Source organism: Vicugna pacos, chromosome 24 (genome assembly GCF_048564905.1).
Source record: "Vicugna pacos chromosome 24, VicPac4, whole genome shotgun sequence".
Lineage (NCBI taxonomy): Eukaryota > Metazoa > Chordata > Mammalia > Artiodactyla > Camelidae > Vicugna > Vicugna pacos.
In genome coordinates this window covers 18,809,143-18,824,602 of record NC_133010.1, presented here as the reverse complement: position 1 = coordinate 18,824,602, position 15,460 = coordinate 18,809,143, and the positions used below count along the sequence as shown (strand labels likewise).

General features: G+C 43.2%; 1 protein-coding gene across 2 annotated transcripts in view; it reads left to right on the top strand.

Moving 5' to 3' along the window:
- Positions 1-15,460, top strand: part of LAMA3 (laminin subunit alpha 3) — a 200,880-nt gene that overhangs the window by 160,569 nt on the left and 24,851 nt on the right. For both annotated transcript variants that reach the window (XM_031690290.2, XM_006205102.4), the window contains 12 exons: positions 105-246; positions 1,050-1,152; positions 1,574-1,690; positions 1,774-1,953; positions 2,490-2,632; positions 5,243-5,413; positions 6,839-6,990; positions 7,148-7,310; positions 7,715-7,848; positions 8,662-8,806; positions 11,286-11,405; positions 11,795-11,928. In XM_031690290.2, coding sequence (XP_031546150.2) covers positions 105-246; positions 1,050-1,152; positions 1,574-1,690; positions 1,774-1,953; positions 2,490-2,632; positions 5,243-5,413; positions 6,839-6,990; positions 7,148-7,310; positions 7,715-7,848; positions 8,662-8,806; positions 11,286-11,405; positions 11,795-11,928 — 1,704 coding nt within the window. The remainder of the gene's footprint in view (positions 1-104; positions 247-1,049; positions 1,153-1,573; positions 1,691-1,773; positions 1,954-2,489; positions 2,633-5,242; positions 5,414-6,838; positions 6,991-7,147; positions 7,311-7,714; positions 7,849-8,661; positions 8,807-11,285; positions 11,406-11,794; positions 11,929-15,460) is intronic.

Here is a 15,460-nt window from a genome sequence, read left to right as displayed (position 1 = left end):
GCCTCAAGCCTTGGTTTCCCAAATGAATCGGGGAGGTTCGTGGGTGGGGGCTCGGCTGCAGGCCGGTAGGGCTGCTGAGCCCTTCTCCCGGAACCATCTTCCAGGATCAAGAGGAACGCCAGTGGGGATGAGCTGGTGCGCTGTGCCGTGGACGCTGCCACCGCCTACGAGAACATCCTCAGCGCCATCAAAGCGGCCGAGGACGCGGCCGACAAGGCCTCCAGCGCGTCCGAGTCTGCGCTCCAGGTGGGCGCCTGCCGCGGCTCCCCCTTGGGTGCACTCTGGAGACAACTCATTCTCCCGTTGTCTTTCCATGTGCCCCGAGGAGCAAAACAAGCATCACTTTAGATCAGAGTTTGTTGTATAGAATAGACTTGAACCTGCTCTTAGATCTTGGTCGTTTCTGTATTTACTTGGCTGTTTGATAAATGTAGCGCAGGTTTAAAAATCATTTGTAAAACCATGTAGAAGTCACACTGATTATCGATTTTGAACCATGAAAGTATTCTTTCCTTCTTACCAGGAATGCTTTTATGCTGTGATTGAGTACTAACATTCACCAAAGAAGAGAGGTTTTTGTACACAATTTGATAACCATTTATTTCCTGTCATTTGTCTCTGGGTGTGTCTCTGGAGTCCTATGGGATCTTAAATGCACCATATAATATTCCTATATATAAACATAAAGAACATAGATTAACTATGAGAGAATTAGTGGACAAGCCTTCTTGGAAGGTTGAAGGCTTTTATCTCCTAAATATTAAAAGCCTAAAAGCAACTCAGCTCTGTCCTCCATTATTGCAGAGGGTGCTGTACAAGTGCCAGTGAGAAAATGAGAAAGTGTCACACCATTTGTCATTATGTCAGCAGAGATGCGTCTGCCTCCCCAAGCCACAAATGTCTACCTAGAGCCCTAACCGTACCTTTTAAGGAACAGCCTTTTTAAATCTCCTCCTTACCTCCTAACCTCTTTCTTTAAAGATTAAAGATGAGGGCTTTGGAGTCGGTGCGTATTACATGCTAATGGCTGATAAACGCTTTGCTTTCAGACGGTGATAAAGGAAGATCTTCCAAGAAAAGCTAAAACCCTGAGTTCCAACAGCGACAAACTGTTAAACGAAGCCAAGATAACACAGAAGAAGCTACAGCAAGGTATTGGGGGTGGGGTGGGGGCTGGGATAATCATGGGTTTGGAAACAACCTGGGAGACCAGGAGAGGCAGCACTAAAAGCAAACCTTCTTCTTGACTCTCAGTCCATGGAGATGATACTTTGTAAACCTGTGGTTTATTTTATAGATTTGATGTTTCCACCCAATATTGCAACATTATTAAGCCTCTTCCTTTCTTCACGTGCATTTCCAAAGAGCCTCATACACAAGCTCAGTATGCCCCTGGCCTCTGTGACTGGAGGAGCTGTGGGTCTGGGCACCTGCAGTGGGCATCTCGGGGATGATGCCTCAGATGCCGGTCTGCTCAGTGCTGTGTGGACCCTGGCTCCTCAGGCGCCACCAACACCAATGGAGGATCAGGATCATTAGAGTAATTGCCTCTCGCTGCTTTATTCTTTTCTAGAAATCAGTCCGGCTCTCAACAACCTACAGCAAACTCTGAAAATTATTACAGTTCAGAAAGGGCTAATAGACACCAATCTCACAGCCATCCGCGATGATCTTCGTGGGATACAGAGAGGTCAGCATCTCCCTTACCCGCTACACTTGGCTTCTTTGGTCGAACATTTTACATCCTTACACTTCCCCATTTGTGTGCATTAGATGACATCGACGGTATAATCAGTGGTGCAAAGAGCATGGTCAGAAATGCCAACGACATCACAAACGAGGTTCTAGACGGGCTTGAGCCCATTCAGACAGATGTGGAAAAAATTAGGGACACCTATGAGCGCACACAGAGCGAAGACTTCAACAAGGCTCTCACTGACGCGAATAATTCAGGTAGCAGAGATTCTCTGGCCAGGACATAGTATCCGCTTTCCCCATCATTGTATGCTTTGGTCAGTTTTAATTATTCCCTGGTAAAGTCTGATCTTAGAAATTAAAATATTAGAAAATACGTAATATGTTCAAAGAGTGTGGCTGTTTTGTTATTTAAAAGGACCAAGTGGGATTTTTTAAAATTCATTAACATTGCTGTTGATTTTCCATTTTATAGAGTGGAGATATAGGTCCCTGAATCATGAGGAATTGAATTATAATTAATATTAAAGACTAAATAGCAAAGATTTATTTTTTTCTATAGTGGTCAAGAAAGATGATGTGATATCTAGATTGCAGAATAAAATCCATCTATCTGTATTTATATAGAAATATATATATTTCTATAACATTGAAAAGGTATTACCTGATTCTGAGTCATCCTGTCCAGTGTTTGGGACCCAAACATACCACTTGACAAGTACTATCAGAACATCTGTATTTAACCTTTTCTTAGCTCACAGTGTTAAATTTCTGTTTTGTAATCTCATCAACAGTAAAGAAATTAACCAACAAACTGCCTGATCTTTTGAGCAAGATTGAAAGTATTAACCAACAGCTGCTGCCACTGGGCAATATCTCCGACAATGTGGACCGCATACGAGAGCTAATTCAGCAGGCCAGAGATGCCGCGAATAAGGTGGGTGTGTCCCCACGTTGCTGGGCACCCAGGCTCAGTCTTTGATAAGTTACCATATTCATTAAGAAAGAAAAGGTACCTATTCACTCAAGAACTGGTTGTCTTTCTTGCCCTAATTCTTTAGCTGCTCACACTGTGAAAGTTGATTTCCTCCTGTTGTCCTTCAAAAGTTCACATCACCTTCATCCCTTAAATGATCTGGACCTGGACCAGTTTCCTTCCCAGTTCTCCTCCAGGCCCCCATTGGTAAAGTGTTATTGCAAATTCAAGTAAGGGTTCTATGATCAGAATGTGCTGATGTGATACTGCACAAGACCTACTTTCTCTTTTTACCTTGAAATTTGTAGAATCCACCTTTATTGAGGATGGAGAGATAGTTCCTACCAACATGGGCAGGGTTGTGAATAAGGGATTACAATGATTTTCTGTCATTGGAGCACTGATCCATCAGCCCTTCTAATTTTAACGTGACATTACTTACTTGAATTCCTAACACTTCTCCCTCACAATTTGTTTGATCCTAAAATAGTGTAAATTAAATATCTTATATTTTTCAGCCTCCTCCCCGTGAGGTATTTGGAGACAGAGGGTTAGAAAGCCAAGTCAGAATATCACTCCCCTGAGCGCACCATGGTTGATTTCTAGGCTCAATATTACTACTTTTGAGCCTCAAACCCTGCTGTTTCTTCTAGGGAAGAGAAGTGCTCCCAACATAAAACCTGTAGCAGAAAAACTCCCCTCTACCCACCCAGGCCTTATTAAAACCAAGTGAAAAAGAGTATGTTTCTAGCTTTTGCCTTTCTACATTCATTCGCTGATTTAGTGAACAAAATTCAAAGTGTATAATAGCACAGTGGTTTAGAGCTGATTAACCAAGGCAGGCGCTGTTGCCTACGAGAATAAGACTAGTTACAGTTTATAGACGGATGATATTTAGTAAAAGTATGGAAACACACGTGAGAAGCTACACATAGGAGTCCAAAGCCCAGGGCAGGAGTGACCTCCGAGAAGGAAGAGAGGGCTCGGAACAAGGTGGGATACGTGCTGGGCTTCAGTTATAGCAGTAAGTTTAATTTCTTGAAACAATGGTACATACGCAGGTGTGTTCTCCATCCTTTTTTTGTGTTCATAAAATCATTTCTTTATTCAAAAAATTTTTTAATGAGTTGGAGTTTTCCAGGTGCCGAGAAGCAGAGGGGCATTCCAGGAAAGACTCGGGCTGTATGGAGGGGTGGGCAGGGGAGGAGCAGAAGGCAGAGAATGAGCCCTGAGTGTCGGGGAGGGAGAGGCCACGGCTCCCACAGCACTGAGCCCCCCTGGCTAGGGCCTTGCTTGTACCACATCCTCCATGAATACTTAAATGCTTGGGAGGTAAAATGTAGAGCTGATGTTCACTCCAAGAGTTCTCCTTTAGAGTGTTAGAGAATATTTATTTTCTTTGCTACCCAAGAGGGTCCACAGACCAGAGCTAGTCAGAGAACTTTTGTTACTCATCCATTATATAGAAACAAAAAATTGAGAGTAGATGTTTAGAAACTTGCAATAATTTGAATTGCCTCAGCATCCAAGCATGGGATCAGTGGGCGTGTGTTTTGCATACCTTCTTTATTTCATTTTCTAGTAATTTAATTTTTCGTATATTTTGCAAAACTATTGGTCGAGGGCAGATTAGAGGGAAAAATGGTCCTTCCCCCTGAGTTTAAGAAGCACATTCTAGAGAGCCTGGATGCACCTATTTTTAAGGACTGAATGCCTGTAAGAAATGCAACCATAATATGTAACATGTTCATGGGAAATGGTTTTTCAAAGAGTTCGTTTTTTAAAAATATTTTTGATGCATTATACTTCTCCTGTATGCCAGACATCATACTGCATGCTTCCATAAATGTTAGCTCATTTGCACAGAAACCTCCTAGCGTTAGAAAAATAATGATTATTATATTTATATAATATTAATATTATATAGTAATAGGGCTATAATACATATTAATAGGGTTAACATAATATTAATAATATAACTGTTATTAATAATATTTTAAAGATAATATAGGGTTTTATATTTTAATATAATATATAATTAATAATAGGATTATAATATTAAATTAACCCTACTAGTATATATTATAACCCTATGATTACAATACACTATACTATGATAAATTATATGTTATATATAATGTACAACTCCATATTATCATAATATGTTAATATATTATTATTATTATAGTAATATCATTATCCTATTAATAGGGTTAATATAATATCAATATTATAACCACAATATGATGATAATAATATATTATTCTTATTACTATAATATATAATTATATTATTAGCTGGCACAGAGAACTAAATGCACTTCCCAAGACCCACGGCTGATACGTAGGAAGCATGTGAACACTTTACCCCCAGCTCCCGAAGCAGCTGCGTGAGTTTAGAATCCAGGTCCAGGCGACACCACACTCCCTTGCTCCCTATTGTAACAACTTGAGAAAGACTGATATGTGGTTGAAAGAGCAGCCATGAAGTCACAAGCCACCGCTGTGAGCATGGCCACCTTGCCCCCGCCCGCTGTCTGCACGGCTGACACCATGGATTTGTCTCTCCCAGGTCGCCGTCCCCATGAGGTTCAATGGTAAATCTGGAGTCGAAGTCCGGCTGCCAAACAACCTGGAAGATTTCAAAGGATACACGTCTCTTTCTTTGTTTCTCCAAAGACCTGAATCCCCAGAAAACGGAGGGACGGAGAATATGTTTGTGATGTACCTCGGAAATAAAGATGTAAGTATTGCTGTGACTTTTCTCTTGTTTTTAAAGCAGAATGTGGTTTTTTGAGACACACGACACGACCATGTCACTGCCATTGGCACAGCAAGAGGAGGCCCCAGCACCACAGCAGCAGACCCCGGCACCTCTGAAGGCTCCACAGGTCATCATCTGCAGGGGTGGGGGGTCTGGAGGCCTTGCCCAAGGGGCCCGGCCCATGAGCACATGTGTGTGGACAGGCAAGCACGTGCACACCCGGGATACACACCCCCTGTCCCTCCGCCGGGGCAGCCACACTCAGGCTTCACGGAGACAAGATTCCTGACGGGGTTGTGGGTCTGTCCTCTTCGCCAGGACACCCAGCCGCAGACCCTTCCGAGTCTCTGTGGTGGGGACCATCTGGGAGCGAGGCCTGGAGTGAATGCAGCCGCTCCTGCCTCATGAGTGAGAAATCCAGTTGCCCCATCTCTTGTAATTCTAAATTCTTTAAGCTGCCATCATCACAGGCGTTTTGAACTGTTCAATTTAGCTTTTAATCCCTCCTCTTAAAATCTCTCTCTTCCACTTAAGTGTCAGAGGGAAAAGGTAATCACTGACTGGTTATGAAACCCAGTTCTCGAAAATTCTGGGCGATGGGCAAACGGTTGGCTGTCACTAGTGGAGACGGTATTTAAGGATTCCTAAAATCAACATTGTTAGTGGCCACCTTTCATGCTTCAAGGTATTGGCACTTTTATTTGTAACTTTCTTGTGACATGACTTTTTGCTTTGTATTATATGGCAAAATGCATGTTACTTTATTCCTTCAACAAATCTATACCACGTACCTACTAGGTGCCACACCCTGTATTTAGAATAACCCAAAATTTATTTCTTGAATGTACTTAATGTACACTTAAAACTGGTTAAAATGGTAAATTTCATGTTATGTATATTTTACTACAATTTTTATAAATTTGGGGGTTTTTTGTTGTTAAGGGATGGTAAATCACATTCTAGCAGGGAAGGAAGATACATCTGTAACTGACGGTGACCACATAGGGTGCCACGTGTTAGAACAGGGACGCACAAGGTGTTAAGGGGACTTTGTGTGGCGCAGGGAAAACAAAAATGCCTTGTCTCCCATCCCAGCCTAAATCTAGAGGAGACCTGTGTCCAGTTCTGTTCATCTTTATGGCAAGTGCTTGGCAAATATTTGCAAATTGGGTGACTGGGGGAGTAAGTCAATGAGGGCACTTTTAACACAAGCAAAGTCAGCTCAGACACTGTTAGTTCACCATTCCATCTATGTTATCTTATGCCAGGAAGCACCTCATTCGTTCTGTCTGCCCAGGGCTGACTGAATAAAACCTGTTGGTCACTTGAAATGCACTCTCTTGGGGTTGGGAGTTGAGAGAGTACAGTATGTGAAGTGCTCTGAGGTGGCCTCTGTGTCTCCAGGCGTCCAAGGACTACATCGGCATGGCGGTGGTGGACGGCCAGCTCACGTGCGTCTACAACCTGGGAGAGCACGAGGCTGAGCTCCAAGTGGACCAGACCCTGACCAAGAGCGAAACTCAGGAGGCAGTGATGGACCGGGTGAAATTTCAGAGGTACGGGTCTGACTGTGCTCTTGGTTAATCTGACCTGCACTCACCAAGCTTTCATTGTATGCGTTGCTGAACCCCATTTTTAGTATTTTGGCTTTGATTTCTTCCCTCTTCTCGTAAACTTTTATGTGACTTTATCATCTAATTTATTTTTAAACAGAATTTATCAGTTTGCAAGGCTTAATTACACCCGAAAAGCCACTTCCAGTAAACCAGAAACACCTCAATTCCATGACATCGATAGTGGAAATAGCAACACACTCCTCAATTTGGATCCTGAAAATGTTGTATTTTATGTTGGAGGTTACCCATCTGATTTTAGAGTAAGTGTAAATGTTATTTACATTTTTATTTAACATAATGATATTTTAAACAATTATGTATAAAATGGATTTAACTATGTATTCTTAAGGCACATGCAGTGCTAATAGCTAATACTGAGTACTTCTCTGTGCAGTGATCAAGGCTTAAGTATGTTAATTGAAAAAAGCATCATTATCATTCTTGCTTCACAGACGAGGAACCTGAGCAGACAGTTTGAGTAACTTGCCCAAGATCAGACGGCTGAAAAACAGCAAAGCCAGAGCATCTGGCTCCAGGGTCCACAAACTTAACCCCTGTGCTATGTTGATGGTTGAAAGTGACAGAGTTACACTGTTTCTTGGTCAATCTGATCATTGTCCTTTGTTCAGTTAGTAGAAGATTTTTTGTTTCTTTTTTTTTCCAGCTTCCTAGTAGACTGAGATTCCCTCCGTACAAAGGTTGTATTGAGTTAGATGACCTCAATGAAAATGTTCTGAGCTTGTACAACTTCAGAACAACTTTCAATCTCAACACAACAGAAGTGGAGCCTTGTAGAAGGTAAATAAAACCTAGAAGCTGGTGTCCCTCTGTGATCTTGGTAACTTGCAGCCATATTACGTAAAATACAGGAACGAGCCAGTGAGATGCTGTTAATGTCGCTGATTGCTTTGGGCCGTAATTTTCAGACTCTGCTTGCATGCAGCAGTGCTAGCCCACCTCGAAAATCTAATACGTAAGTCTTTTCGTTATTTATATAAAATAGTAGATTGATAGAATTTCCTTGGTTTTGAAAAAAAATAAACCTTTCTTCAATTTTTGGTGCCTCCTACCACAAAATAGTCAGCATTTTTGGTACCTGATTTAGGCACAAGCTATTTATTTACTGTAAATTTAAAAAAAAAGTGGTTCATAAAGTACAGCATGACTTTTAGGTGCTCTGACAACTGAACCTATTTGAGAATTGTTGCACTGAGCTCCTGACCTATCCTTTAGTTAAAAAGATTTGGAATAGTCTCGTATGAGACAGACTGAGTATTTATTACTCAGAATAAAATTCTTTTTCAAATTAATAGCTTCTTGCATTTCAAGATCTTCAGCTGCTGGGCCACCCCTTCCTAAGTAAACATTTCCAAAAGGGGCTTGGAAGAGCATCTTTGTTGAGTAGGATTGGATTACTGTAGAGGGTAAAAGCACGTCCAGGAGAAATAGCCAGCTGTTTTTACATTTTAAAGATGTTTTCTCTTCTCTAACAAAATCCTGACAACTAGATTGCAGAGGCTTTGCTCCCTTTTTCACCTCTTATTAATAAGCACACTCTCCTGGGGGCTCCTCGGCTGCTGTGTTCTAACTTACGGTGATTGGTGTTGACAGGAGAAAGGAAGAGTCGGACAAAAATTATTTCGAAGGTACAGGCTACGCTCGGGTTCCGACTCAACCAAATGCTCCCTTCCCAATCTTCGGACAGACGATTCAGACCACTGTGGACAGAGGTCTGCTGTTCTTTGCAGAAAACCAGGTAATCTTCAAAGATGCTTCAAATATGTGCATTTATTTGAGCAATTTGAGGGTAACTGGGTTATTATAAACAACCAACAGATCTGAAAAACAACATGCAAATGTTACCTGCATCCTTCCCCTCGGCCCAGTTCTACTTTCTTTGGTTCTGAGAATATGTTTTAATAAGGCAGATAATTCAGAATTTGAGAAGATGCCACCAAAATGTGGGAGAAATCACGCTTTTCCCGTTCTGTTTGTATTGCCAGTTTTATTCTTTGAAAACTATTATTTGCCTAATCATCTACTTATTCTGCCTAAGAAATCCTCCTGAGATCTCCGAAAACTAGACTGTGTCACCGCCTGCTGTTTCCATATTGATCTGACTCTTGCCAGAGTGTGCAGGATTGCATCTTTATCAGCCTGACACTTAACTTTTCAAGACATGGAAGCTACTCTGTTTTCAAGCAACTGAGGTTCCTAGAGACGGTTCTCACTGGCTTAGAATAGACCAAAGTGACCCTCTTCGAGTGATCGTCAGCGCCATCTGCTGGTCGGTGGGCTTGACGTTGACCTCCCCAGAAAATAGGTGCTTCTGTAGTTTGTGGAGGAACGTGGCTCAGTCCGTGGGATCTCCAGTCTGAGAATGTGGGATTGACAGGGAGCGTGGGGTTTTACCAGACCCTTCTCCCTGCAGGGTAGGGTCACAGACCTGCTCCAACTCTCCTTCCTAGGGTTGGCCTGGACCCTTTGGGAGATTCCAAGGCTGGACCTGTTCTGATGGTTTGGAGTTTCCAGCCTGCCTGAAAAACACAGAGAGCTGAGAGGTCACACAGCATCTTCAGGGCAAGGCAGTTGTTTTCCAAAATGAAATCTTCTTTGTGCTATATTTTGAAGTCCTTGGAGACTAAAAACCAGAAATACTGCTTATATTAGAAGAAAATTACAAAATGGTTACGTTAGTAACCAGAGAAAGTTATCTAGGGTGCAGCTGTTAAATAGGATGAGTCATTACTGTCAATGAGTTGATGTTTTTCTGTTGTTTATGAGTGTAATGAACCATCACTGGCTTCAAAGAGCAAGGTTTCAGATCCAGGTAAGGACTGATTTTCCTCTTAGGTAAGGACTCTGGCAGTAGACTTCAAAGAGAAGTCTTCTTGTCATTGAGAAACTGTCTGGGCAAATCTTCAAGTCCTACTGCAGGAATTCCTCCGCTTCCCTTTCCTCTAAGGAAATGGCTGGTTCAGGGATGTGCCCTACAACATGACGGGGATGCAGTAATGGCTCCTAGTCGGTTGGTGACTGGCTCAGCAAGGTGATTAGTGATCAGAGAGAGAAAGGAGAGAGAGCAATGAAGGGTGAAGAGACCGGCTTGGCAGCAGGTGGGAGTCATGTAGACTGTAAGCTCTGTAAGCGATGTTCTGAATTTGAGATATCTGTGAGTCATGCAAGCAATAGGAATAATGCAACCAGATGTACAGATCCAGCCCCAGAAAGACAGGTCTAGGCTGGAGAAAAGTGTTTGGGCTTCATGGGCACACCTAAATTAGGGCCACAGAAGTAACTGTGATTGCCGAGGCGAAGAGAGTGGTGGGAGGGAAGAGGCCCTATCTGGGATCCCCATGCAACAGGTAAATGGATGGACCACCCAATGAGACGAAGACATAGGGACAGGTCAGAAAACAGGTGGTGGAAAATGTCTGGGGTTTGAGGAAGACCATACCTCTCTCTAAAAGGTAGCAGCCATATTTTCAAATGAAAGTAATGATCTGTGTCTTTTCAGTTTCCATTTTTGCATGCTGATTATAGATTGTTATAAAACAAAATCATGACAATAGCTAGCCTTTTTTTATTGAAGTAGAGTTGATTTACAATGTTGTGTTAGTTTCTGATGTACAGCAAAGTGATTCAATTATACATATGCATATATAATCTTTTTCATTATAGGTTATTACGAGATATTGAATATAGTTCCCTGTGCTATACACTAGGTCCTTGTTTATCTATTTTATATAGAGTAGTGTGTATATGTTAATCCCGAGCTCCCAATTTATCCCTCCCCCTGCCCCTTTCCCCTTTTGTAACCATAGTTTGTTTTCTATGTCTATGAGTCTATTTCTGGTTTGTAAACGTTCATTTGTATACATTTTTTTAGATTCCACACATAAGTGATAGCATATGGTACTTGTCCTCCTCTAAGTGAAGAAATTAAGTGAAGTGACTTAATTCATATAATATGATGATCTCTAGGTCCATCCATGTTGACTAGCTAGCATGTATTGTTTCCTTCCTGTGTGCCAACCACTGTGTATGATGTTCACCAGGGTTGACAAGATTTAACCATCATCCCATCCCAGGAGTCGGCTATTACAGCACTGGTGTCCCTTTTAACTAAGGAGGCAGCGGAAGCTGAGAGCACTCCGGATGTGGGAGTGTCTTGACCGCTAGCGTTCTGGCTCTCCCTGAGTCTACTGGTAATCTGCATTGTTTCCCTGTCCTAGGATCGCTTCATATCTCTAAATATAGAAGACGGCAGCCTCATGGTCCGATACAAGCTGAATTCAGAGCCACCAAAAGAAAAAGGAATTAGAAACATCATAAATGACGGGAAGGATCATTCGGTATATCCTTCTGAGTCTGTTTGCTTGAACTGTTAAATGTCCTTGGTCCTTTAAAATTAAGTCCATGCCCAGAACACTTTTCTATTACCAGATGAACTTAAAGTTATTAACTGAGAGACCTGTCCTTTTAAAATTTGAACATTTGGGCATGAAATAGATGACCTCTCTATGACATAGATAAAACGTGCTTAATCCAAATGCAAACATTCCTATTAACATGTTTTAGTATTGTAATTTTACTCAAATGTGCTACTACTCAAAAGTCCATGTATATATACCATGTATATAAATGAATCTGAAGAAAGATGAAAACATAATAGCTTTGAACCACTGTGAATAGGATTCTTTTAGTTCTCATTGTTTGCTGATTCACCTCTCATTTATTTCAGATTCAGATCAAAATTGGAAAAACCCAAAAACTTACGTGGATAAATGTGGGTTCTCAAAAGGTTAAAATTGAAGGTGAAATATTTGATTTCAGCACATATTATCTGGGAGGAATTCCAATTTCAATCAGGGAAAGGTAAGATGATTTTTCTTAAAAGAAGCAGGTCACCTCTCTTCATATTTATGGTTGCCACTGATTAGTCTACCTTTATAAATTCCAGCGAAAAACAAACACAAAAAGTTAACGTTTCAGTATTAACGGTGTTAGCCAACAGGGCAAAGCTGGATGTGAACACTGTGTAATGGGACTGGCCACTTAAAGAGGCAGGGGGAGGGAGGAAGGGAACTGTGCCACCCCCACTGCCATTCCTAGAAGGAGAGAAACCAAAAGGAATAAACTTGGTGTTGACAACGCTGCCAGTAAGAACAGAGGCTGTGGCCTGGGGTCCTTGAAGGCACAGAGGAGAGCTCAGGTGGTCCCTTGTCCTGACCGGTGTCCCAGGGCTCTTCGGGAAGTAGCTCCTAGGCTGTAGGGCACATCTCTGCTGCCTGCCCCCTTTCACGTCCTCCAACACAGAATAGGTGCATAACTGTTTCTCTGATTAATGAATACATGAATGCATTAAATTAATTCAAATGAAGTAAAGCTTAATCAGAATGACGGGGAAAAAACCCCACCACTTTGAGGATATACTATAAGTAGAATACCTCTAACAGATCCAGGTAAGGACTGGTTTTCTTCTTTGTTCATTTGTTTGCACCATCCGAAAAGGCTTTTAGACGGCTGACAGCAATGTGCGGGAAGAAGGCTCCCTGGAAGGGTTAGTGCAGCCTCATGACTAAGCCAAGAGCGCTCCCAACACATTCGGTGATGATGGCTTCCATATGAGATCTGAGGCTACTTAACTCTTTTCCTGATTTAGTTGGAAGGAGCACTCGATGTGATGTATAAGGTGGGGTGCGAAGGTGTTCTTTCTTCTCCGTTCCTTATACATTTGGCAGCTGTCCGTCATTAGTAAGGAGGCAGTAATCTTTCTTCTAAAGTTGTCAGGGTTGTCCCCAAAGACAAAACTGCAGGTGAGGAAGCTCAGCACTTTAATAGAGTTTGGGAGTAAATGTCATTACTCCTTAGAGTCTTTGGACTGGAAGGGACCTTGTGGATCATAGTATGTAACCTTTGAATTTCAGTGAAGAAATTGAGAGCCAATGAGGTCATATTACTGTTTAATACCATCAGTGTTAGATATGGCCAGTTATGAATGGTCAATCATCTTGGCTTCATTCAATTAAACATAACAAAATAGAGTAACCATTGCACACATCTGAGGCTCTTATTTATTCCTTACACAAGCACTCACTGAGTGTCTGGTGACATCAGGCAGTGTGGTCGGTATTGGGATGACAATGACAAACAGGGCAGAGCCTCAAGTATAGTGGAAGGGAGATTAGTAGAATGTGGCCAGTGCCATCAGAGGGGAACCTCCAGCTGCTGGGGCCCCGGGGAGGGAATTTGACCAGCTGGGGCGTCGGGAAAGTAGTCTCTGGCTAGACCTGAAAGATGCTGGCAGCCAGCGTGTGTGAAGAGACAAGAACCAGAGAAAGTGTGAACTTTCAAAGGATACCCCTGGTGTGGGAAGCAGGGACCAGACCACAGAGGATCTTGAAAGTCATAGTAAGGAATCTTTGGGGGACTTGAGCAGAGAAAGGACATAATCAGATCTGGGTTTCCAGTAGCTCACTCTGGTGCAGGGCAGAGATTGGATTAAGCGGGGAAAGGGCAGAGGCAGGTCAAGAGGTTGCAAGATGCGTGTATTAACACAGGTGAGAGAGGGGTGGCCTGACCAGGGAAATGGCAGCACAGGTCAGGAAAAGGGCATGGATTCCCAATATATTTAGGGCAGCGAATGGGCAGGACTGAATGGTTGCTTCGGTTTGAGTAAAAGAGAAAAGCGCTCAAGGACACCTGGGTTTTGATCCAGCACGTAGAGAGATGGCTGGCACCAGCAGAGGAACAGGGTGACGAGTTTGCTCCGAGACCGGCTGAGTCCCAGGAGCCCAAGAGACAGCAGGTGGAGATGCCCGGAGGGGTTGGACAGAAGACCTGGGCTGGAGAAGAGTGAACAAAGCTCAGGGACAGGTGGGCTCCCCCAGAGCAGTGAGGAGTCCTCAGAGGTAATCCAGAAGCCACTGGTTGGTGGTTTGCATCTGCGTGGTGTCAGCAGAAGGCGCACAGTGCCGTGAACGCCAGCCCAGCAAGATTTACTAGGAAGGGTAGTGGGTGAGGTCAAAAGAAATGGTTCTCATTTTGGCCCAGCCACCAAGGAGCGGGGTGACCTTGGATTAAGTCGGCACACAGCTCTTCCTTGCCTCTTCATCTCTGTCCAGTAAAGAAACACACATGTGGCTATTATTAGACACCTTTGTACTGACAGACATATACAGTCTTCCTGGTAATCTGTTTCGGGGTCTTCCAAACAAGGGACTGCTTCCTTTTTCTGGGCAAGTTTATACTTCGATTTTTGATTAAAACCACAAGGGTATGGAAAATGTGGGAGGTAGAGGCCAGTTAGAAGGTTGCACTGATCTTTTATTTCCTCACAAGTGAAATGCTAGGCAACACTAGCTGTTTCTGGCCCTGCTTTATCCTTCTGGTGCCGTCCCCAATGGTCCAGACAGTCCGGAGACACCGCCCCCCTGACATGGGTCACTGGAGGAGGGGTGAGTCACAGAGCAGCTCTCCCGATGACCCATAGCTGAGCTCGGGAGGGAAAGCACTTCTTTCCAAGGAGGGAGGCCCTCTGACCTCTTAATAGAAGTCAGTGAGGGCTTAAACCTAACGTGGAGAGCAGCAAGCCTCGTGTAATCTCTAAGTAAAGTAGCTGTGACACGGGATTTTGTGGGTGTTGTGTTTTCTCCTCTCTCACTGTAGCATATCTTCTGGGAAGGGGGCCCCAGATCCTGGCATGACTTGTTTAGGATTATAGTCAGAAGTCACAATCTGCTAATCCCATCTGCTTCTCTGGGGAAGAGCAGGTCATCCCCAATAATGCCAGAGGGTCTCAGACCAGCAGGAAATGTTTCCTGAGGACCTACATCACTGCGTCAGAGTATTACTAGAACATTAAGATGAAAATAATTCAGAAAGTCAAAATCAGGCAAGAATCCGTTGGGCAGTTACTGAGTTCAGGATCATGTCTTGCTCTTACTGTTCTCTGGAATCTGCCTGCAGCAGGTTGGACCTGGCTAAGGCTTTGTGGACAGATTGTGAACAGTGTGTGTTCAGACCCCAGGGCACTAACCCACTAATGCCGCAGCTTACACCCCTCTGCGATCACGTTCCTCTGACAAGTGTGCTCAGACCCCCGAATCCTGGAGTAGACGTGGAACTCTTGGCCCTCAGATGAGTCCGGGTAACAAGAACACCCCAAAGAATAGTGGAAATAAACCTTCCATCTTAACGTCTCTGCCGTGGATATCTGGTCTGTAGCAAAGAGTCATGATCATTGCAAGTGCTCCAGGTGCACAACTGTGTACGTGTAACGAGTAAGGGCTTCAAGTCACAGTGCGACACACTGAGCCTGCAGATCCCAGTGCTGCCACTTCCCCATGGGTGACCTCATGCAAGTCACTTCATTGTCCCAACTCTCCTTGTAACATGGGCTTAGGGA